The sequence below is a fragment of the Anabrus simplex genome, chromosome 12, assembly GCF_040414725.1.
Source record: "Anabrus simplex isolate iqAnaSimp1 chromosome 12, ASM4041472v1, whole genome shotgun sequence".
Lineage (NCBI taxonomy): Eukaryota > Metazoa > Arthropoda > Insecta > Orthoptera > Tettigoniidae > Anabrus > Anabrus simplex.
In genome coordinates, this window is record NC_090276.1 from 53,395,205 (window position 1) to 53,419,708 (window position 24,504).

The 24,504-nt window shown below is 41.6% G+C and overlaps 1 protein-coding gene across 1 annotated transcript in view; it reads left to right on the forward strand.

The window, feature by feature from the left end:
- The window catches only part of LOC136884140 (fibroblast growth factor receptor 3), a 222,671-nt gene that overhangs the window by 26,939 nt on the left and 171,228 nt on the right, over nucleotides 1–24,504 (forward strand). Inside the window, exon 3 of the mRNA XM_068229806.1 lies at nucleotides 2,919–3,020. Coding sequence (XP_068085907.1) covers nucleotides 2,919–3,020 — 102 coding nt within the window. The remainder of the gene's footprint in view (nucleotides 1–2,918; nucleotides 3,021–24,504) is intronic.

A 24,504-nucleotide genomic window follows, 5' to 3' on the forward strand; every position in this document is an offset into this window, starting at 1 on the left:
GGTCGAAATCTTGCTCTTATTAAGCAATGAAATGCAAGGAGCAGTTCTTCGGCCATTGCTGACCGATCAGTTTTGGACGTCTGTGAACTTTACTCCGAAGTAGTTACGAGGTTTCCTTTCTCCAGCGACGATTATATAGAATAAATTTTTTTATTGTTGGGGAACAGGATGGTGTAATAGTTTACCTGCTTGCCTGTCATCGCGGCGACCGAGGTTTGATTCGTGTTTCTGGGATGCAATTTTCAGTTGAGAATCCCGTTATAGGACCTACTGCTAATCTCACTAAAATAAATAGTAGAAAGCACAGCATGCTGATGTGGAATAATTATAATTACGGAGGAAGATTAGGACTGTGAAGATGAAAAACAAATTGAATTTGAGAATAGAGAACCACCCGTAACGAAGTTATCTTTTACAGCGACGTCTACTCTTTTTTTTTTTTGCTAGGGGCTTTACGTCGCACCAACACAGATAGGTCTCATGGCGACGATGGGAGAGGAAAGGCCTAGAAGTTGGAAGGAAGCGGCCGTGGCCTTAATTAAGGTACAGCCCCAGCATTTGCCTGGTGTGAAAATGGGAAACCACGGAAAACCATTTTCAGGGCTGCCGATAGTGGGATTCGAACCTACTATCTCCCGGATGCAGACGTCTACTCTAAAGTAATGCCTGAAAACTGGTAATGTTGGCACCCCTGGCGCTTACAAACACGTAAACACACGTGTTCTGCCTGCTCGGCCAGTATGAACACACAAACACGAGATATGAATATACATAAAGTATATAAACATTGAGGGAAACGCGTTTAAAGGGAGCTCCTTGAATAACACGCGCTTGGCGATATTATAACGAGATTTAACAGCGTGAAAAAGTAAAGTAGGTCGACAAACAATGGGATACTTCCTCCCATCTTAAACACCTCCCCTACCTCCGGATATCACAACACAGACAAGCTTTTTAAAGGAACGTTGGGTTCCGTGTTTGGTTACCGAAAAGTTAATAATAATAATAATAATAATAATAATAATAATAATAATAATAATAATAACAAACCTGTCACGCCTCCGCGTTGTCTGGCACAAATCTCACATGGAGTGACCGGGATTTGAACCACGGAACCCATCGGTTAGAGGTCGCCGCACAGTGTTTCCAACTTAAGGGTTTTACCCCTAAATTTATGGGGATTTAATCGTCCCAGAGGGTAAGTTGGGTGGGGGGGGGGAATGTTAAAGGTGCAATTATTTTTTGAGGAATTATGAGAGGCTATGGAGGTGACATTATTATTATTATTATTATTATTATTATTATTATTATTATTATTATTATTATTATTATTATTATTATTATTATTATTATTATTATTATTATTTCGTTTCGGTCATCTGAAGAGCACGAATTGTATCAGCTTCGTTTCTTCTGGTCTTTCTTCTTGCCCCATATTCTTTCATTCTCATAGTTTGCAAACTTTTTCGCTCTTCTGTCCTGAGAACCTGTGCAGGCCTGATTTTTTTATTTAAGTTGGGGGAATAGAAGAGTCAGGGGGAATATTAGGAAGAAAATTATTTTTTGAGGAATTATGATGGGCTATGGGGGTGGCATAGGGTTATTTCATTGCAGTAGCGTGCTTGGTTCCGCCAGTATGTTGGTTTTATCTTGAGTTTTTCTGCTGTTCGCCAGCCTGCCTGTCTCAGGCACTGTAATTATTCTAACAGCTTTTAACGTATGATTACGTGCCTTGGGATTCCCTCTTCTCGTCTCTTTTATGAACGCAGCTGTCGCATTATTCTTTACTTTTTTATTGACTGGGCCTACCAGCGGACAGGTGTATTTAACTTATATAAAACGTACAGAATGTTTTCTCTCTCTGTTCTTCCTTCTCCTCGGTAAACGCAAGAGCATTTTTTTTTCTTTTTGGTCTGATGTTAAGTGGTATCACGCACTTCGGGAGCTCGCACATAGTTAATTGCTCCGTTTGTAGAGTAAACGTCATGTAGGAGGGAAATCCCCGCAATAGGCCTACGTGAACGTAGCAGTCTGATAGCGTAACTCGATGCAGTTTTCACTCTGGCTGTTGTAAGGCTATTTGCGCGGTTTGTGAACAAAGAAAGGCGATATGTGATGTATGAATAATTCTGTAGAGTGATTTATTCGTTTTGTGAAGAATGGCAGTGCTATTATTATTATTATTATTATTATTATTATTATTATTATTATGGGGTTATTGTCTCATTCAGAGGGATTTTAGAAGTAATAATAATAATAATAATAATAATAATAATAATAATAATAATAATAATAATTTCGTGCAGCCCTTGTAAGGCAGACCCTCCGATGAGGGTGGGCGGCATCTGCCATGTGTAGATAACTGCGTGTTATTGTAATGGAGGATAGTGCTATGTGTGGTGTGTGAGTTGCAGCACAAACACCCAGACCCCCTTGGCCATTGGAATCAACCAATGAGGGTTAAAATCCCCGAACCTGCCGGGAATCGAACCCGGGACCCTCTGAACCTAAGGCCAGTACGCTGACCGTTCAGCCAACGAGTCGGACATTTTAGAAGTGATTTGGGGGAATTTGAACTTAAGAGTTGGTAACACTGCTGCCGCTTGAGTCGCGGAGAGTTTCATCTGAGATTTCTCCCAAATTTCACCCTGGACTTTGTTTCAGTGAGAGTCTTGGTGATTATGTTGATTGGTTTTGTATCAAGTCCAAATTGATCTAAAGTAACAAAATGGAAATATCATCCCCGCTGTTTGAAGGAGGTGCACAAAGACATGCGTGTAAGGCCAGAGGACATACATTCTTTACGAAGAAAGTTGCAGAGTTGAGGGATGATCCAGAGAAAAAAACCTGCTAAACCTCGGAACATCTTGGTGGAAGAACGACTGAAAAGGAGCTTCAGGTAGTTTGTGTGCCCTTAGTTCACAGTGACTGCATCGATGTGAATATTAAGAAGAAGAAGAAGAAGAAGAAGAAGAAGAAGTTGCTGGGAAAAGAAAGAGAGCGAGATAAGCACTCGATGGGTGAGAATATCTGATAAGTTACTTCAAACTTGTTCTTCAGGAAATGTCACTGCTGGATCAGACCATAAGAAGTACCTGTTCCATTGGAAGTGACATGCCACATTTTACAATGTATACTTATTATCTGCAGTGCCCACCATAAATGCTGAGTGGGATGTCGCCTCACTTCCGGGCCGAACCCAGTAAATCGCCGGCAGAGGGCGTGTCAGCATTTCAGAAAAGCAGATGAAAGCGCGTGTCCAAAAGGATCTACAGATTTATTGCCGGCATTTTCCTGGTCACCCACGACAACATCTCCACTTAGGCCTATGTAATTCCGCACTCGTTGCCTCTCTTGAGCAGCGGAACGACTTGAAGGTGAACAAGGACTCATTTCGAAAAGTGAATTCCGGAGTTGGTATGAGCGAAGGCGTGAGAGCTGACAAGGGGAGTGTGTATTCTCTGGCCGACGCCTATTTTATGGAGCTAGGTTAATCTACATGGGTACAAAGACAATTATTATTTTGAAATTCTCTCATTTTTCTAGCTTTTAGTGTTTTAATTTTCAAACACCAATTATAATCTATCATATAATCCAGAAGTCAGACGAGAGTTCTTGGCGCATAGTGGTCAAGGTGCAGATTTCGTAATGTAAGGAACAATGTAGCCTACCTGAGTATATTTCCCTATAAACCATTATTATTATTAGTCTATTATTATTATTATTATTATTATTATTATTATTATTATTATTTGCTTTACGTCGCGACGCACCGACCTTGATAGCTGCAGTCGCTTAAGTGCGGCCAGTATCCAGTAATCGGTAGATAGTGGGTGCGAGCCCCACTGTCGGCAGCCCTGAAGATGGTTTTCCGTGGTTTCCCATTTTCACACCAGGCAAATGCCAGGGCTGTACCTTAATTAAGGCCACGACCACTTCCTTCCACTTCCTAGGCCTTTCCTATCCCATCATCGCCATAAGATATATCTGAGTCGGTGCGACGTAAAACAAATAACAAAAAAACGTCGCGACGCGTCGCATCGACACAGATAGGACTTGTATGTCGACTGCGGTTCAGGTGTAGGTCATGTGAGCGCAGATCCCTATCTCCTGCCCACCCGTCAGGATCTAAAATTCTAATTCCCAGTTTCACACATACCCACTCCCCGATCACCCTCCAACCAGTATCCCGCTGTTAACAATCTCTGCTCCCTTAAACTTCTCCTGTGCTGCATTAACCAGCCATAACCCCAAGTATGTTCGTACCTATCCCTGGTTACCTTACGTTGTTGTACCAACATGAAAAACTACAACCTTATTCACATCCTCTACTCTGGTTACCTTTCCTCCACACACTTGCCCCACTTGCTGAACAATAGAGTCCCCCATGACCGGAGCCCTAATCCCTCCCCTCCTGACCTCTCATCTGTCCTGAAGGCTGCAGAACCTAGTTCCTCCTCTTTCTCCGCCTCGTGTCCCTGTTCAACGTCCCTTCTTCCTTGCCTAGCTTTGCCTTTCCTCCTACTTTCCACCTCCGCTGTAAAACTTCCCTTTTCCTCATCTTCCCTTTGCTCTCCGACCTGCAGCGACTCATATTGACTGTAATAGCAGTAGCATGCAGCTACAAGCATTAAATGAAACCCCGGCAAAGAGTTGACACATGGTTACAACGATTATTATTTTTATTATGATTTTTTTTACAGTTTGCTTTAGTCACGACGCGTCGCACCGATGCAGATAGGTCTTATGGCGGCGATTGGATAGGAAAGGGCTAGGAGTGGGAAGGAAGCGGCTGAGGCCTTAATTACGATAACGTATCAGCATTTGCCTGGTGTGAAAATGGTAAACTACGAAAAACTACACTCAGGGCTACCGACAGTGGGGTTCGAACCCACTATTTCCCGAATGCAGGCTCACTGCTGCGCGCCCCTAACCACACGACCAGATCTCCCAGTGGTTAGAAAGATGTACAACAGTAATACACAAATTAATGCACATCTGGTTCTTTCCGCCACTAGATCAAGGTGATCCTTGTTATGAGGTGAGTTGACATTCTTGAATAATATAGTTAACAGGTTGGTACGCCAGTCCACAGTCGCAGTTGGGGGTTACCACAAAAGCCTCACTTACGAAGTAAGGAGGTGCAATAAGCATTAGACTAGCCTCCCCGAAGTGCACCCTCAGCAACGTGACATAATCACAGCTAATTAGCCAAGCTGACAGTTGATTCCGAACCTATCTCCTGGCCATATGGACTCGACTACACACAGCCGCAATGCGAACGGTCCTTCTCAGGAGCAGTCACCAAGGGCGGTAAGAATTTGTCAAAATACCAGAGAAGGCATCTGAAGCCTTCTCCTTCGTAATGATAAATGGGTAGAAAATACGCAGTGGTCAGTCGGCTCCGCCATTTGTTACCTTATAATTCGCGTGCCGGCCAGGTAGCTGTCCTACCATTGGCTACACTCGTCAAGTGTGACCACTGGACCACGCCCGGTGGGCGAGGTGTGGTGGGAGTGTGGGTACCGCCTCGCCTCACGTGCATTATTATTCGCACGACACTGTGCGTACATCACACACACACACTTGCTGCTGTCCTGTGTCACTCACTGAGTGGGTGGTGCTTAGTCCTGGCGAGACTGCTCTTTGGTAGAAACAAGTGGCATGTGGAAAAATAGTATTATATTTTTTATTCGTTACGGTATGCCCAAGGAGCGCGTATGAACTTATTTCGCACAACGTTTTGATCTTGTCTTCCCAAAATCTCGTCATCCTTTCACTGTGCTTCTCCCTGCATTCTTCCGTCCATCCTGTAGCTTGTCTTTCAGGTTGATAAGCAAATTTTGTTTATGAGATTTCTTCATTTATACCAATTTCCTGAAGATCTTTGTTTATTTCTGTAAGCCAGTTGTGGTTTTTTAGAGATACTGCGAGATTTATTATTTTCTTTGTTAGCCTGTTGTTATCCGTCCTGATCAGGTGACCATAGAATTTTAATCTTTTTCTAATGGGGTCTGTGATTTTTTTTTCTCTTACTTGAAAAAATTTCCTTTTCATCCAGTTTCGCATTTAGTCCTAGAATTTTCCTCTCTTGTTTTCCGATGCCTGTTATTTGTGATCTCCCACCAATTATTAGAGTTTCTGATGCATAAAGTGCTTCTGGTTTGACAACTGTGTTGTAGTGTCGTAATTTTGCGTTTTGGGATATAGATATTTTGTTGAATCTGCTCCAGACAATTGTGCACGCTTTTTGTAATTTTACCATTCTTTCTTTGCTTGCTGATTTATCCCGTTTGGTTTTATAACTTCGCCTAGGTATTTATACTTTTCTACTTGGGAGATTTTCCCATAGCTAGTGATTAGAGGTTCGTTGTTAAATCCTGATTATGTACTTTCCATGTACTTGGTCTTTTTATACGAAATTTGCAGATCTGTTCTTTCCGCTATTTCATTAAGTTTTTCTACGGACTGGAGTGCTTCTTGTTTGCTGTTGGAGAGGATTGCCAAGTCATCTGCAAAGGCGAGGCAATCAAGGAGAATTTCGTTTTTGAGTACCAATACTGATCCCTTTAGTTTCATTACTCCATTCTCGAACCACTTTTTCCAGAACTAGATTGAATAGTAGTAGTGAAAATCCATCGCCTTGTCTGACGCCTGTTGTAATTTCGAATGGCTCTGAAATTTCCCCTAAAAATTTAACTTTCGCTGTTGTGCCTGGTACAGTTTACTTGATCAATTCCCTTGTTTTTCTGTCTAATTGAAGTTATTATTATTATTATCATTATTATGAATGTTGCAATCAGAGTAAATTATGCTGACAATAGGGCTGCAGTAAGAATTGATGACAGAATTTCTCGGTTCAAAGTATTTACAGGGGTTACACAAGGCTCTAGTCTTTCACTTCCGTTATTCATACTTTACATGGATCATGTACTGAAAGGTGTAAAGTGCCAGGGACGGGTTCAGTGAGGTGGAAACATAGTAAGAAGTTGGCCAGTGTGGACGACTTGGTCTTAAGAGCAGACTGAGCTGAAAGCATGGGATCTAATATCTTGAAAATGGGATGTCAGTAGGTGACAAACCTCAGAGAACTGAATATCACGTTGGGAATACGGAACTGGGACTGGTAGATAATTCCGAGTATTCAGAGCCTCCATGGCTCAGGCGGCAGCGCGCCGGCCTCTCACCGCTGGATTCCGTGGTTCAAATCCCGGTTACTCCATGTGAGATTTGTGCTGGACAAAATGGAGGTGGGACAGGTTTTTCTCCGGCTACTCCGGTTTCGCCTGTCATCTTTCATTCCAGCAAAACTCCCCAATATCATTTCATTTCCTCTGCCAGTCATTAATCATTGCCCCAGAGGAGAGCGACAGGCTTCGGCAGCCGACATAATTCATATCCTCGCCGCTAGATGGGGACTTCACTCATTCCATTCCTGACCCAGTCGGATGACTGGAAACAGGCTGTGGGCTTTAGGATGTGTATTTCCCAGGATGATAAGTGAGAATGAATCAACGTGAAGTAAAGCTAATGCAGTGAGCTCGCAGTTGCGATCAACAGTATTCTGTACAAAAAAAAAGGTCAGTTCTCAGACGAAACTATTTCTACACAAGTCTGTCTTGCTGTACGGGAGTGAAATCTGGGTGGACTCATAATGTCTTATTCATAAGCTAGAAGTACCGGTAACACATAAAAATAGCCAGAATGATCGTTGGTACAAACAGGTGGAAACAATTGCAAAAGGGTAATCTGAATGTGGATATAAAGGGTAAACTAGCAATGAGCTCAATGGGGGAAGCTGTACGCCTACGAGAATAATGTACTCTGTTTTGGAGAGTAATACAAGTACAAATACTATGGTTAGACTCAGTTTCTAATGATTTAAGGATAGGAGGTATGAATCTAAACATTGCCTCCGAGCTATAGTCGTAATATTGAAAGAAGCGTTCTGACAGTTCTTAGAAGGAAGTCCGTTTACTGTCTCCCTGGGTGGAGAGCAGGAGTGGAGCAATGTGGTTGCCACGGAAACGTGGGCGGACCTACTACGGTTGCCATGGAGATAAGCCTACTCGCCGGCTCGTGTTGCTTGGAGTTGCCAAAGCTTTGACTTCTGAGTTACGGACGACAGAACACGGCGGTCCGGACGAAGCAGTAAGTGAGCCTGAATCGAAGGGAAGGAGAAAGGAATGTGGCAACACCGTGGAATGGCACGGGCAATGCTCCTCCCTTCAGCCCTATCTAGCAAAACGCTTTTTTTATATATTATGGGCATGGTTACAAATACAGGACTGTGGAGGCGTTTAGTAATTTCACAGAGGCTTGCAGACTGAACGCTGAAAGGCATAACAGTCTATAATGGGAATGTCTTTTATTTATTTATTTATTTATTTATTTATTTATTTATTTATTTATTTATTTATTTATTTATTGCTTCGGCCCCACGGTCTAGGTGAAGGATGCTTGCCCCTTATCCAGAGTCTCTGGGTGTGATTCCATTCGGCCTCTATGAGAATATTTGCGGAGGTTTTATTTTCTCTGCTACGTTTTTTTATGATTGTTACTAATTTGGTTATAGCACGCCTCTTTGTAGGCCGAATTTTTTAAATATTAAATATTAACCGCCGATATCTCTATTATTTTATATTTTAAGGTTAGGGGATTATAGTCGAAAATTCCTTACTTAGGCCTCCAGAGTTTCATGGTGTATCTTAAGGGGATCAGCGTTTATGACAGTTTGTTCGTTTTGATATATTTTTAATGGATCTTTAACGGTTTAACAAATGTCGACGCTTTACAGAAGGTTGAATACCTCTTCCTCCCCCATTTCATTCCTTAGAAAGTGGCACGGGATTCTCAGAACATACATCACTGTCCAGAGTGACCTGCGCTGCTCGCTCCAACAATCAAGACATCATACGTCACTCAGTCGGCGGTGCAGGGCCGTACGAAGGGACACACGAATACACAGAGCAACCCTAAGGGAAAGAAAGGCCTTCCAAGAAAAAGGCACTCCCCAACAATAACATCACTACTACCAACCTTATTAGAATAAAATCGTAATTGCTTTCCGAACGCATTAAAACAAAGGAAACCTTTACGCACGTTGAACACAACATTAGTTCGCTTCGGGAGCAGAACCATGCAAGATTCGGAGCACCCCAACCTTACGTAAGATTCTCCAACCACTTCAGGTACCATATTTGCGACGTGTTCTCGTCTGTCTAAGTTCGCGCTGCAAACCTGTGCGAATGAAACGCACCTACTTGCAGCTAGCATTGTATTTTCTCTTTGCTTCCATGTCCCTTGAATTCGCAAATTATGCATGGGTAGAGGCATGATATTTTCGCATTAACGATAAACGCGACAAAAAATATTTTGAAGCGATATTGAGATATCTTAACGAATGATATGATTCTGGTTAAGAAATGAGTGATTTTGTTTTCGCGAATTACAGCGAATTAAAGCGACAAGGTCAGTACAAAGCGAAATTTACTCATTTTGCGATAAATGCGAAACTGCAGCGAAATTCATGGAAAATAACAATCTTGAAATTGTATTCCAATATCACGTGCATGATGGGAAAGAAGACAGAATAAGGATTTCTCATTTCGACAGAAGTATCGCTTCGTATTAATATTCTATAAAATCTGTTAATGGTACGGCCATATAGGGTGAAAGCGATGGCCATGTAGGCTGAAAGAGTACTTAGTCATTTAACCTTGATTAGGGCTATATTATTCTAATCGAGATTAAATAAGTAGCAATGAATGATTATCAATAGTGTTTCTCTTTATTTACCTATATTTCACATAAATAATTCACAAATCTCACGAATTAACCTCTTTTTTATTAACTTTAGAAATTGATAAACGCGAAATTAAAGCGATGGGGTCAGCCCTATTTTGCGAAATAACGCGAAAAATAGTTTCCTTTTCGCGAAATCGAACATAAATTAATGCGAAAAAATCATGCCTCTATGCATGAGCATTATTTAACGGTGACAAAACCTCGCCATCGAAGTTGGCTCTTTGTCGTTACGAGGAAATTCGTGTCATTGTTCCCACCTGTTTATACCGGCAATCATTCTCGCTACTTTCATATCCATTATCTCCAGCTTATGAATAAGATATCCCACACTACTCTAAGTCGCTCTTAAAGCAATAGTTTTCCCTTTGAACTCACTTATAGGATATGGTTAATTGTCATTTGATTTCAGTTAGTATTCTACCATTCTAAAAGAATCAGTACTTTAAATGATTCAGCTGTTTCAATTTCGTAATCCCTATCCTACATTTATTTAGTCCTCTTAGGTTTGCTACCAAACCGATATAATTTTGATATTTGAAATGTTCATTTTCATATAATGATAATGATAGTAATGATAACGAAATGAAAATCCACAGCCTATTTCCAGTCATTCGACTGGGTCAGGAATGGAATGAACGAAGCCCCCATCTAGCGCCGAGGATAAGAACTGTGCTGGCTGCCGAAACCTGTCGCACTTCTCTGGGGCAATGATTAATGACTGACACATGAAATTAAATGATATTGGAGAGTGTTGCTGGAATGAAGGATGACAAGGAAAACCGGAGTACCCGGAGAAAAACCTGCCCGGCCTTCGCTTTGTCCAGCAAAAATTTCACGTGGAGTGAAAGGGATTTGAACCACGGAACTCAGCGATGAGAGGCCGGCTTGCTGCCGCCTGAGCCACGGAGGCAGTACTACTTTTCTATACATAAATATCTTCCCTGGAAGTGCCATATCCTCAGCGGACGTTGACGGTCAATCTGGTCCAGCCCTCCCTACTGCTCTAAATAAGCTAGTTAATGATGAATTGGATCACCGGCGGAGGTTTTTCAACCAGGAAATGCATCGTCGTCCAGGACTTCTTCCTCCGTTCACTTTTCCTTGAAGTATGAGTTGGTGGTGGTGGTATTTCTCACTACGCATCATGAGGCCAAAGTATGCTATCTTCCTTTCTTTGATGGTCTTTGTTACATAAAAATAGTCTTCTACTACTACTACTACTACTACTACTACTACTACTACTACTACTACTACTAATAATAATAATAATAATAATAATAATAATAATAATAACATTTTTATCGTTTTGCACATTTTTATTTGACGCCATCTGAGCTCTTAACGCGTCAGTTTTGACATTCTATTTCTCTCCAACAGATGGCAGTATAATTCGGATCTTTCTTGAGCGATCTTTTGCTGGGTTTTAATTAATTTTGTCGGGTGAACACCAAATATCTCAGCAAAGATCTTTTACATGCTAACCGATTGATATCGAGAGTTAAATTGCCTCTATCATCTTGCAACACGGATTTGATTAAAATTGATGGTGGACAATCGTAAAGTAGAGTTCCCGAACTATCAATCCTCCGTTTTCTGGTCTTATCCATTCGTCTAAGTAACATATCTACTTAGCGGCAGCAAAGAGAAGAACGTTGAGGAAGTATAATAAAATGGGGACACCAGTTCAGTGACACTGTTTATTCTGCTGTTAATCTGTATTCCGTACGACAATTTTCTTTTAATACTCCAAGAAAAGATGACTTTGAAGGGAGCCGCTTGAGGTACGAACCCGTTATCTTCCGATTAGTGAGACAGGGCGTTGTCTGCTCAAGAAGAAGATGACTGTAAGTATATGGCAAGGTTGCTCATCTGCTGTTGTTTTCTTCTCTTGGGTGGGCGGAGTGGCGGCGCTATTGTTTAGGCGGATCGCATTAGCATATTGCATAAAGCGAAGTTAGCTTCTCTCAGCGAGCTGATTTAAGGTACAATATATGTGTACAGGTTTTATATTGGTGAAGATTCATTACTATGCATGGAGGTCCTGAGAAGGTGCGTTTATTGTCGTGCTACATCATCAGTGCGAAGTGGAAATCAGGAGAAGGATGGGTAAGGCCAAGGAAGTAAAGGAGGGTGCACATAAATCTCTGATAAGGCCCCAACTAGAGTATGGTTCCAGTGTATGGGACCTTCGCAAGAATTACTTCATTCGAGAATTGGAAAAAAATCCAAAGAAAAGCACCACGATTTTTTTTTTAGGTGATATCCGACAAAAGAGTCAAAAATGTTATTTAATTTCATCTGTCAGTCATTACCCATTGCCCCAGAGGAATGCGACAGGCTTCGGCAGCCGGCACAACTCCTATCCTTGCCGCTAGATGGGGGATTCATTCATTCCATTCCTGATCATTTTCAATGTTTAGAAATGTAGTAAACAGTTTGGCCTATCCTGACGACTTGGTCTTAACGGCAGACTATGCTGAAAGGCTGCTTGGAACTTGAGAATAGGTGTAGTGAGTATGGTATGAAAATTATCATTTCCAACATTAAATTGAAATCAGTAGTGAAGAAATCTAGGGGGCTTGAATATAAGGTCGGGAAAACAAAGCTGGAGCAGGTAGACTGTTTCCAATATTTTGATTCAGTAAAGCTAATGCAGTGAAGTTAGCTCTCGAACTAAACTAACTTTACATCGGTGTGTTTCAGACCAATTTTGTTGTACGGGAGTGAAAGCTGGGTGGACTCAGGATATCTTATTGGTAAGTTAGAAGTAACAGACATGAAAGTATCGAGAATGATCGCTGGTACGAACAGGTGGTAACAATGGCAGGAGGGCACTCGCGATGTAGAGAAGAAGGGTAAGTTAGGAATGAACTCTATGGATGAAGCTGTATGCATAAACCTGCTTCAGTGGTGGAATATTGTGAGGCGAATGGAGGTTACTTAGGAAGTCGGTCATGGAGAGTAAGAGGCGTAGAGGAGACTAAAGGGATGATGGTTATACTCAGTTTCTAATGGTTTAAAAATAAGAGGTATAGAACTAAACGAGGCCACAGAACTAGGCACAAATACAGTAAAAGATTGCAAAGGAATTTATTTAGTTCACAGAGATTTGCGGACTGAATTCTCATAGAAGACTCCGGATTTTTAGGCAGTAATACAGTAGGTTAGGTTAGAATGCAAACATACTGAAGCGAGTAACAAAATTATTGTAGTCTTCACTACACAACGGTCATGTTAGGAGTCTTGCATAAGCCTTCAGGGTGCGGCACAATCAGAACCCCTAGAATTTATGTTACTCTTGCTACATTAGGGACGAGCGGACCGGAGTACACTTACTAATAACCAAATTAGTTTGTATGCTAACCTATTAGTGCCTGAATATCCTGATAAGCAAATCGAATCAAATCAATTCAAATCAAATCAGATCAGATCAGATCAGTAGCTAACACGATCGTCAATTAATTCATCATCATATAGATATTGGATAAAGATTAAAACTGACGCATGGATGGTCAGGAAAAACGTGGGAATTCTCGTCTAACTTAGACGGCCTCTTTTCCAGATCATTTCTTTTGCCATAGTTTCAGAAGTTCTCGAGTTTCATGTGAGAACGTTCTCATAGTCATGTGCAGGTCTGCGAGCCGTCTTGGCATGCACTTGTTGTCCCTAGAGGTTCCCTGGAGAGCTGACCGTTAAAAGTAGGGTCTGGCCACTCCCACAATACAGGAGGCTGTGGAACTTCATCCAACACGTGTTAAACTTCACAGTCATAATACTTATATTGTGGTCCTTAAGTTACTGCCAACTTAAGAATGTTTACGTTTCTCGAGAAGAATTTCGAGTACCGATCACAAACTTAATTACAAGTCCTGGATATGTGATTTCATTTCTTATCGTGACAAATTTAAGGATGTATTCTGTATCTTACACACTTACAGTCTTAACCTAATACACAGTCTCTAGAAAACAACTAAGTTAAACTCGAGTAGTGCAAAACTAATTATAATAATGCTGATGTTAAGAAGAAAATTCAATATCATGATAATTATAAAAGCTGTCTAATAATATTAATAAAATAGTTTGACCAAGTCATATTTAGGAAATGATGTAGAATTTCCCTTTCGGAAAATCAGATGATCATAAATATGTCTTTTAAGGTCAAACTGAAGACGATTAATTTATTTGCATCTAAGGAGTCGTTTTATAAATAAAATTAAAACTACTACTACTACTACAATAAATAAAAACTCAATAAACAAATAGACAATGACCATAAAATGGTTTCAAGCAGTCTCCTACAACATTGGCATCACAACAAATATTTTCATTCACCCGTACTGAACATGGGTCCAAGGGACTTTAAAACGCATAAACTCCTGTCAAACATTCTTCTTCCTGGTCTTGACGTAGATTTTGCCCAGTTTTAAACAAATAGACAATGACCATAAAATGGTTTCAAGCAGTCTCCTACAACATTGGCATCACAACAAAAGTCTCAACGAAAGTCTTGTAGAGAGTGTGCCAAGTGCAGGACATTGCTGTGTGGTAAATTTGGCCAAAATGCTACAAAGAATAGGCTAGACAATAGAGTTTCCGAGCCACCTTGAAGACCAAAGTAAGCGGTAGAAATTAGTAAGCTGTGTTATTGATAATTATTGTTATCCGTTTCCTGTCTCAGCAGTTTGAAACCTGGAGCTGGTCTGCTATGTATGCTCTCAGACTTCAGTTAGCTTCGAGGTGACATTGTGTTCAGTTCATTGTTGTACTCGGTCTGTTATAAATAACGGTCGTCGGGTCCTCTGAACCCGTGCGTGTCTTAAATGTAACAGTTTTTGTTAAATGTGCTTAGTTGGTTTTGTAAATTATGGCAGGTCATTTCGATGATGAACTTGAACATCAGACGTCCAGTGATAATGAAAATATAAGTGCATCAGAAAGTGAATATCAGTTAAGTTTGCCTTTCAAAGAAGGACCGAAAGTCTTGTAGAGAGTGTGCCAAGTGCAAGACATTGCTGTGTGGTAAATTTGGCCAAAATGCTACAAAGAATAGGCTAGACAACAGAGTTTCCGAGCCACCTTGAAGACCAAAGTAAGCGGTAGAAATTAGTAAGCTGTGTTATTGATAATTATTGTGTGATACCCTTCCATTCACATCAGATGATGTTCATGTGCTAAAAGAAGGCTGTGGTGCCTTTTAGTATTTCATTTAATGTGTCAGTTAAGTGTATTTTCAGCTTTATACAAATTATTACTTTAAAGAACCAAGATATTGTAAGGAAACACAAACAGGCTTGCCAGTAGCAATTTTTTTTCGAAAGAGTGATTAATTATTTTCTAAATATCTGCTCGAATCTTAACTATTAATATTTCGTCGCCATAAGACCTATCTGTGTCCGTGCGACGTAAAGCAAATAGCAAAGAAACCATTAATATTTTAAAATAATTAAGCAAATTTATAAAAAGGTTTGCGCCTCTTTATTTCATTTCAGTCCCATGCACCCATGCGTCTCTTAAGTGTAATATTTTGTGCGTGTGGTAGTTACGGGTTAACAGACAACTGTATGGAATTTTCGACAGGTGTAGGATTGAGTTCATAGAAATGTGAAAACTGACTCAGGGTCTATGAAACTACCATGAATGAAATACATTTTTCTAGAGCAGGGCCTCTCAAACGCCCAAAATCTCACGCGTGCAAATCGAGGCGCAAGAGCTCCGTGCACTGTGCATCGGTCCCGCTCGGTTCACCTCGGACCAACGCTTCGTCTCTAGGCTACTCGGCTAAGCTCGGCTCTACTCGGCTCAAGTCAGCTCGGATGTAGAGCACTACGGAGCAAGTGTGATAGAGGGAGACAGGGGGAACGAGCGAAACAGGCGTGAGGAAAGAGAGAGTAAGCGCTATTGCTCCAAATCGAGGAGTGGGGGGGGGTCTGCACTCTGGTCAACCAAGGGAAGTCGTCCTTTGCACCGTGCACAGTGCATGCACCAAGCGCATGCACCCTGAGAGGCCCTGTTCTAGAGCATGATGAGATTAGGTCTGTTTGATAAAAGAGCCTTATATATGTCTCTCAGTCATGGCTATCCTTCATTACTTCACATCACAGCCTGCACAGTTGCTAGGTAGGCCTAAACATCGCGTCACACACTTCGTATCGCTAATTTCAGATGGCTCTCCAACCATAAGATATAGTTATGCCAAATAGAATCATAATAAGCAAAAAATATGAAATGAAAGACACACTAAAAGTAAAATTATACTGTCCGGATACTTGGATGAATGTTCAGCCTGGTGACCGTCTGTTCACAGGGTACTGGGTTCGATTTCCAGCCGGATTGGTGATTTTAGCCGCGTCTTATCAATTCCTTCCACTCGAGGACTGTGGATTTGTGCATGTCTTCATACGATACTGCACTACCAGGAAAACGTACAATAATTAATAGACTCCCCCCACATAGAGTTGGTGGCAGGAAGAGCATCCAGCCATAAAACTGGGCAAAATCTACGTCAAGACCAGGAAGAAGAATGTTTGACAGGAGTTTATGCGTTTTAAATTGGATGTTACTTTTGCACACAAGTTGTAGAATAGGGAGAGAGAATTGCCATGATTTTCACGCCACAATTGTTTTTGATCCACCAGCAATGAGGGTGTTTAAGTAAGGGGGGTGGAGTATGAAGATGACAGTAGTAGCGTTCATCCGTTCCGAGTCAGGTAGAAAGAAAGGCTGGCGATGTGGAGGCTGTCCAAACAGTGTAGGTGGAGGAGAAGTTGTGTGGGTGAACGTAATGTGTCTTAATGTTTGTAGTCGAGCTACAATCCTTCCTTCCCTCCTTGCTTGCTCAGCCTGCTGGCAAGGTGCTGCTACAATACATCTTCATGGCTAGAAATGCCTTTTGAAGTCATGGAAAAGCCGAAAGAAAGCCTACAGATTGACGTGATCGATTATTATTGTTCGTTACGGCCTCACTGGACCACGTTTATTTAGGTTTCGAACCATGCTTGCGTATCTTTGCCCACATGTCCTTCATTCTCTTAATGTGAGCGTTTCTTTTCTCCTCTGACCGGGGAAGTCGTTTCGCTGGTTTGACCTCATCTTCAGGTACCCTCTAATCCTGGAATTTTTGTTCAGTTAGCCATCTGGGTTTGCCTTCGAGATCCCAAACTTCTGTGTTAGGATCTGTTCCGTCAGACATACGAAACACGTGACCGAAGAAAGTCAGCCTCATTGTCCTGATCACGTCTGTTACTTTGCCAACTTGTTATGCACTTCTTCATTTTTTTTTCTGAGCTTCCATGCCCCATCTTTTTTTTTTAATGGGTGCTTAGATCATTCTTCCTACCCTTCGTTCTAGGAAACCACTTACGACTCGAGCCATACTTTTTACTGCAATGCCTACTTATTTGGTGTGTGCATAAGCATTCTAGACTGGTGCTACGTACTCTGAGGGTGATATACGTATTCGATACAGCACCCCAAGTCTTGCCCGTCAGCCTGTGAATGATGTTTAGGCAGTAATAAGTTAGAATTCAAAGTAAATTTGGCTTTAGCAGGCGTCGTCTAGCCCACTGTCCGTATTGTAACGAGAGTAGCATAACTTCTAGGTGCTCTAATAGGTAGGGCCACTAATGTTCATGCAACTCTCAAAGCAGAACTGTTGCCCGAGCTAGAATGTCGCTTCTGTAACTTTTTGCATTCTAACCGATAAAATAACCCACTATCCCTCATAAAACGCATGACGAGGTCTGCTGACTGCTCGTCATCTCGTTGATGAGGGAGATGATACTCTGGAGTTTTAGACTGCGGCGCAGGTACGACAGACCCACGCACTCCGTAAGGATGTATACCACGGCAAGCCCGCTCTCCGTATTGTGACGAAATATCATAAATTCTAAGTATTTTATACGCCAGGCTCCTAATGTTTATGCAGATCTCATAGGAGAACTTGTCCGGGCTAGAATGTTACTTCTGTAAGTTTTTGTATTCTAATAAACTCTAAATATCTATACCCACTGCCTGCTGCCATTTCTTGATGAATACAGTACTTTTGTATCCATCTCTTAGCACAGGCCAGAGTAAAGTGTAGCTTCCACCGAAGTCCCAGTCTCATCCATAGCTGTGACAATTTGGAAGCTGCTGGGGTATGGGTGGTGCTGAGTAATGACATTCAGAGCACGACTAGTGCATCTGAGTGTTATGAAAGGTGTTGCTCATAGGGTCAGACGTGCTGCAAATGCACTTTCTGACCCAGTGAGGAAAGCAATGGCAAACTACCTCACTCCTCGTCTTGCCTAGTATGCCTCATTTTGGTGCTGCCATTGGTTTTTGCGGTTTCCTTATAACCGTATAACCTTTGGTGGTGCTATTTGAGGATCCAACCAGCCTCTGGGCTGATGACCTAACAGACAGACAGACAGACAGACAGACAGACAGACAGACAGACAGACAGACAGACATCTATACCCATGGGCTCTGATGATATTGTTGCGGGTGTTGACTTCCACTCCGGTGTTCGTGCAGACTGACACTAGGATTATCTCTCTCAGATGTTTTCACATTTTCAACCTTATCCTTGGCTTTGAAAATGTTAAAGTCGCTCAAAGATGAGCGATGCTGAAAATGCCATCCCTTAACATCCAGTCTCTGTCATGAATGCTGTAACAATGTTGCTATACTGCTAATAATAAGAGTTGGCGTCTGACAGGTAAGGTTGGAGGGAGGAGCACTGCACGTGCCATTTCACGATGTTGCCACATTCCAGCATTCCTTTCTACATACTCCTACCCCTCGCTTCCGGCTCACTTGTTCCCTCCTTCATTCTGACCGCTGTGATCTGTTGTAGACTACCTGGCCAGGCGGTGTCGTCCCATTTGCGATAACTCTTGTACAAACAATCAGGTTCTTATCAGTGACAGTGACAGGTTTGGCAACTCCCATCAAGACGAGCTGCCCTGAAGTGTTATCTCCATGGCAACCGCAGTCGCCCCACCCTCGTTTCCATGGCAACCACACAGCCACTCCCTTTATCCCGCCTCGGCAGGCAGTAAACGGACCTCCCTCTAAGAAATGTCAGACGCCAACTCTTATTATTAGCAGTATAGTAGGAGCGGTGGTGTGGGTATTTCAGTGGACTTAGCAGGCTGATAGCAACACCTCTCATCCTAGGCTACCTATGACATGTGATCGCGGATCCGTTGACGATTCGACCAGTCATTTGGCTGAGGACTCTACATATACATGATAATCAGAGAAAACTAATCCCGGTGCTGAAATGTAAAACCAGTATAGTGTTCGAAGTGTTAAGAGAAGTGCGTTACCATGGTTCTTACACTTGCTACTCCATCCTGGGTGTGCTGAATCCGCCCTCGGCTGATTATGGCCTTAGCTCGAAGGAGAGGCCGTATAAGGCGCCTGGAACGCGTCGTCTGTATTCCAGAAGAGCTTTAACTTACCATACCTCTGCGTAAGTTCTCTCCAAGGACATAGTTGGTACACATTATCCGCTCCATATTCTGGTCAGCAGACATCGCGCCATCTTTAAGTGGCTGCATCCTTACATGGTGTTCTTGAATTTAAAATACGGCAGGCACGTGGATATCATACGTGTGCCATTGTTACAACTTTTCTCCATTTTAAGAATTTCACACCTTCTCATTGGCAATTGGAGCGTCATTTTTTTTCGAAGGTTTTGTTTTGACGTAGAGTAGTCTGTGTTTCGAAATTGTGCTTGAACCAGCCAGTGATCCGCAGTTCTATCCCTTCAGACAGAAACACAGTGTTGAAAACATCCTAGGGATATGAGCTACGAATTTTAGGTAAATAAAATATAATAAAGTATAAGAATATATATTCCTAAAAATTTGCAATATTTTTCTTAATCATCGTTACCCGGTCAAATAGATGAGCAGTTTTCCTTTCTCTGCCACTACGAGCGCTAATGTGAGTCAATGCATTGTTTCACTTAAGCACCGCTACGAGCGCTAATGTGAGTCAATGCATTGTTTCACTTACGCACCGCTACGAGCGCTACTGTGAGTCAATGCATTGTTTCACTTAAGCACCGCTACGAGCGCTAATGTGAGTCAATGCAGAGTTTCATTTAAACCCTTATAACTACATTGGGTGTGGACATTTTTCAAAAAAATAAAAAAATGACTCAGGGTATTGAATCAAGAAATATATTACACAAATAATTATGTAAATAAGTTAATTTGACTAGGATTTGAATGAAAAAGAAAACTAGTAAAGAAACAAGTGATTTTTGAAATTTGTTTTTTAGTTTGATAGAGTTATCGAAGACTTGCAATTTGAAACCTTTCCAGGCGCTTTATCCCTTTAACTTTCGGGACAATTGAGGAAATTGCTTAATTTTACATTTTTTGGAGTATGGGGACCCCTACTTTTTCTGCTAAAAAAATGTTTTCAACATTAAAACATGGAAGTTTAAACATCGAAATAATATGTAGGCAACGCGTGAGATGACAAGAAGTGTTCGATATTTCATTGTTCAAAAGGAAGGGAGCAGTGTTACCTAGCAACAAGAGACTGATCTCAGTATGATGTCCTCATGAGATGTAATAGTGCTGTCAGTTTGAGTTACAAAAATCCCAGTGCTGAGTGTAAAAATGTGTGTAAGTCTGTATTCTGGAGTGGTATTACACTGCATGCAGGGGTGGTCGCTCTGAATGTGGCGCCGAATCTAAGGTCGGAAGAAGGTTTATAATTTTATAACACGGGTATGTTTTTGGGCTGGGATTAGTGCCATCAGTCTTCCGACACCATTGTAACCATGGCAACCACTGTTCGTGTATGAACACTAGGTCAGTAGCGCCATCTTCTCACTGTGCGCTTTCTTCCTGTAACTAAGAGCTTGTATCAAGTGAACCCCGTTCTACTCCTGAGTCCAGAACGAAAATCCTTGAACTGGCCGGTAAACGAACCCAGGGCCTTGGAATAAGAGACAGACACAATATTTCTACACCACAGGTTTGGCTCATAATAATAATAATAATAATAATAATAATAATAATAATAATAATAATAATAATAATAATAACAATAACAATAATAATGATAATTGCATTACGTCCTACTAACTACTTTTACGGTGTTCGGAGATGCCGAGGTGCCTGAATTAAGTTCCACAGGAGTTCTTCTACGTGCCAATAAATCTACCGACACGAGAGTGACGTATTTCAGCACCTTCAAATACCACCGGACTGAGCCAAGATCGAACCTGCCAAGTTGGTGGTCAGAAGGCCAGCGCCCTAACCGTCTGAGCCAATCAACCCAGCAGGAACAAGAAGTTAACTACAACCTGGATTCATGAAGTCTAGACAGATTTGGAAAGAAACTATATAAGAGAAGAAGCAGCAACAGAGAGAGAGATTTTTAGAAAGAAAGGTGTTAAAAATGGAAGGACTCCAAGGTCGGGAGGAAAAGAAACAGGCCCAGAATTGACCGAGGAGAGAAAAAGAAGACATAGTGAGAAGATGAAGAACATGGAACAACAAAGGGGATGACCCTAACGTAGAAATAAGAAGAAGAAGAAGAAGAAGAAGAAGAAAATAGTAATACATTCCGTGCACTAGTTATTTGGTTATATATATACTAATTCTAAGAAAATATTTCTCATCCAGTTTAATATTACCAACATGAAAAATGAAATTTCACAGCCTGTTTCCAGTCATTCGACCGGGTCTAGTGGCGAGGATAGGAAATGTGCCGGCTGCCGAAACCTGTCGCACTCCTCTGGGGCAATGATAAGTTACTGACAGATGGAATGAAATATTAATGGAGAGTGTTGCTGGAATGAAAGATGACAGAGAAAATCGGAATACCCGGAGAAAAACCTGTCCTGCTTCCACTTTGTCCAGTACAAATCTCACATGGAGTGACCAGGATTTGAACCACGGTACCCTGCGGTGAGAGGCCGGCGCGCTGCCGCCTGAGCCACGGAGGCTAATATTACCAACATAATAAGGTAATATAAGGTGGTCACTGTTAATCTGGGAGGACTTGACTGCAAATCAAATACAGTACTGTACTTGGAAACATCAACAATGCATTTTCATGTTACCTTTGTACAAGTGACGAACACGAGGGCCGTTACCATGGAAACGAGAGCGCTTCACTTTGCAACATTCACTTGTTTTGCCGGTTCAGCCTTTAAAGCGGATCGGTGTGTAAGGCTCGTATCTTTGAGGCACGCGACACATTGAAGCCATCAGCAGCCCAAGCCCACTGACGACAAAGCCCATAATGTTTTGACGTAGGGGCTTGGTAAAGCACGTCACGCTTTACCAGGAATGGCGGCTTGTTTGATGCGTTCCTCGGCGTCAGCCAGGTGACAGACAGACTTTCTCCGGCATTCTTCTCCTTGTCACTCTTGCCGACATATAGCACAAGAAAGAATACAGCCCAGAGAAAGTGTATAATATGTCTTTAAATCACTATCTGCGAAATTCATTTCCTTGTCGCAGTGTACAGTCTTGACTAACTACCCCCTTCCCCTTTCGACACTTAACACACAATGTTGAAGGCAGCTTGGAGCGAGGTAGGCCTACCTAATCCTATACCAATCAATGAAAAATAGAATTCTCTTCCGCAGTGTTATTTGCACAGGCAGCAGTTGGCATTAGCTTTAGGATGAACCAGTAAAGAAATGATCTAAACACGGAGTTTTAGACTGGAATTTAGAATGTAAATTAATTTGGTTGGTCGTCTCTTCTGTAATGTATTGGGAGTAACAACATTAATTATGTGAAGATGGGGCCCTACCTGTGATGAATTCTAATGATGAACATGGCACACACCCTCAGCCTCCGAGCCATCGGAATTAACCAATGAAGGTTACAATCCCTGACCTGGCCAGGAATCGAACGCGGGATCCTCTGGACCAAGGGCCATCACGCTAACCATTTAACCATGGAGTCGAACTCCTTAGTTGTTATTCGAATTTACGAGAACTATAAAAAGACTTTTCCCTGGTATTCCAAATGGTAACCTACTTACAATCTACAAGTGATAATGAGTGTTTACTCCTTGGACAAGATTTGTGTTTCATGTCAGGGGGAGAGCAATGGATCGTATAACTTTGAAAACTTCGTCTTTGTGCGATGAACGTGCTTGATCTCTCTGTCTTTACCAAGAATTTATTGTGTCACAGGGATAGACTTATGTGAATATGTACAGTACTATAATTTGAATGATACGTAATCTTACTAAAAATCTAAAGCCTGTGTCCAGTCATTCGACCGGGAATGAATGAAGTCCGCTTCTAACGGCGAGGATAGGAATTGTGCCTGGGGCAATGATTAATGACTGACAGATGAAATGATAGTGGAGAGTGTTGCTAGAATGAAAGATGACAGGAAAAACGGAAGTACCCGGAGAAAAACCTGTCCCGCTTTGTCCAGCACAAATCCCACATGGAGTGACCGGGATTTGAAGCACGAAAGCCAGCGGGAAGAGGCCGACGCGCTGCCACTGAGCCACGGAGGCTCACCACGTAGTCTTACTGCAGATTTATATTACACCTGTACCTACACTTCTCTGGAAAATGAAAAGGAAACTGTATTCGAGTGTACTCCTCATATTTTGAATAAATAGGCCTATGTATGTACAGGTTGTATCAAAACTAATCATTACCCAGCACGGGTCTGTCACGTAGCTATCAGCTTGCATTCAGGAGATAGTGGGTTCGAAGTACACTGTTGCCAGTCCAGAATATGATTTTCCGTGGTTTTCCATTTTCACACAAGGCTGTACCTTAATTAAGGCCAGGATCGCTAACTTCCAACTCCTAACCTTTTCCTATCCCATTGCAGCCATAAGAAATACAGTCGAAATCGGTTAAAACGACTCCGAAGGGAGGGTCACCTAACGGTTGTTACATGCGACAGTCGCACAAACCGGTCTTTTTGTTGTTGTTGTTGTTGTTGTTGTTGTTGTTGTCGCTGCTTCTGTTTTTTGTTGCTAAAAATCTGTAAGTTTTAGACTGCACATTTACAACGTTAATTAACAGAATATCGAGCTCGATAACTGCAGTCACTTAAGTGTGGCCAGTATCCAGTATTCGAGAGATAGTGGGTTTGAACCCCACTGCCGGCAGCACCGAAGATACTCGTAGTTTTCCGTAGTTTCCCATTTTCACACCAGGCAAATACTGAGGCTGTACCTTAATTAAGACCACGGCAATTTCCTTCCCACTCCTAGCCCATTCTTGTCCCATCGTCGCCGTAAGACCTATCCGTGCCGGCCCGACGTAAAGCAAATAATAATAATAATAATAATAATAATAATAATAATAATAATAATAATAATAATAATAATAATAATAATAAAAGAAGCCGAATGCCAGAGTTTCGCAATGAAAAATATATTTACAATGGAGTCACACAATGCAAACATAAAAACGTGAAAGAACGACGAGGAAAAATCATCTAATAAAAGTAGCGGAAGAAAATTAAAAACTAACAAAATAACTGTAGAGACACAATTAATAATAAAACACAAATGCAAGAGAAAGGAACGAGGAAAATAAAAAATTGAACGTATGGCTAGGCACAGTAAGATACATAGGCTATAGATATGACACGTGAGTAACGGTATAGTACATACATACATACATACATACATACATACATACATACATACATATATCATCATTATAGACTGTTATGCCTTTCAGCGTTCAGTCTG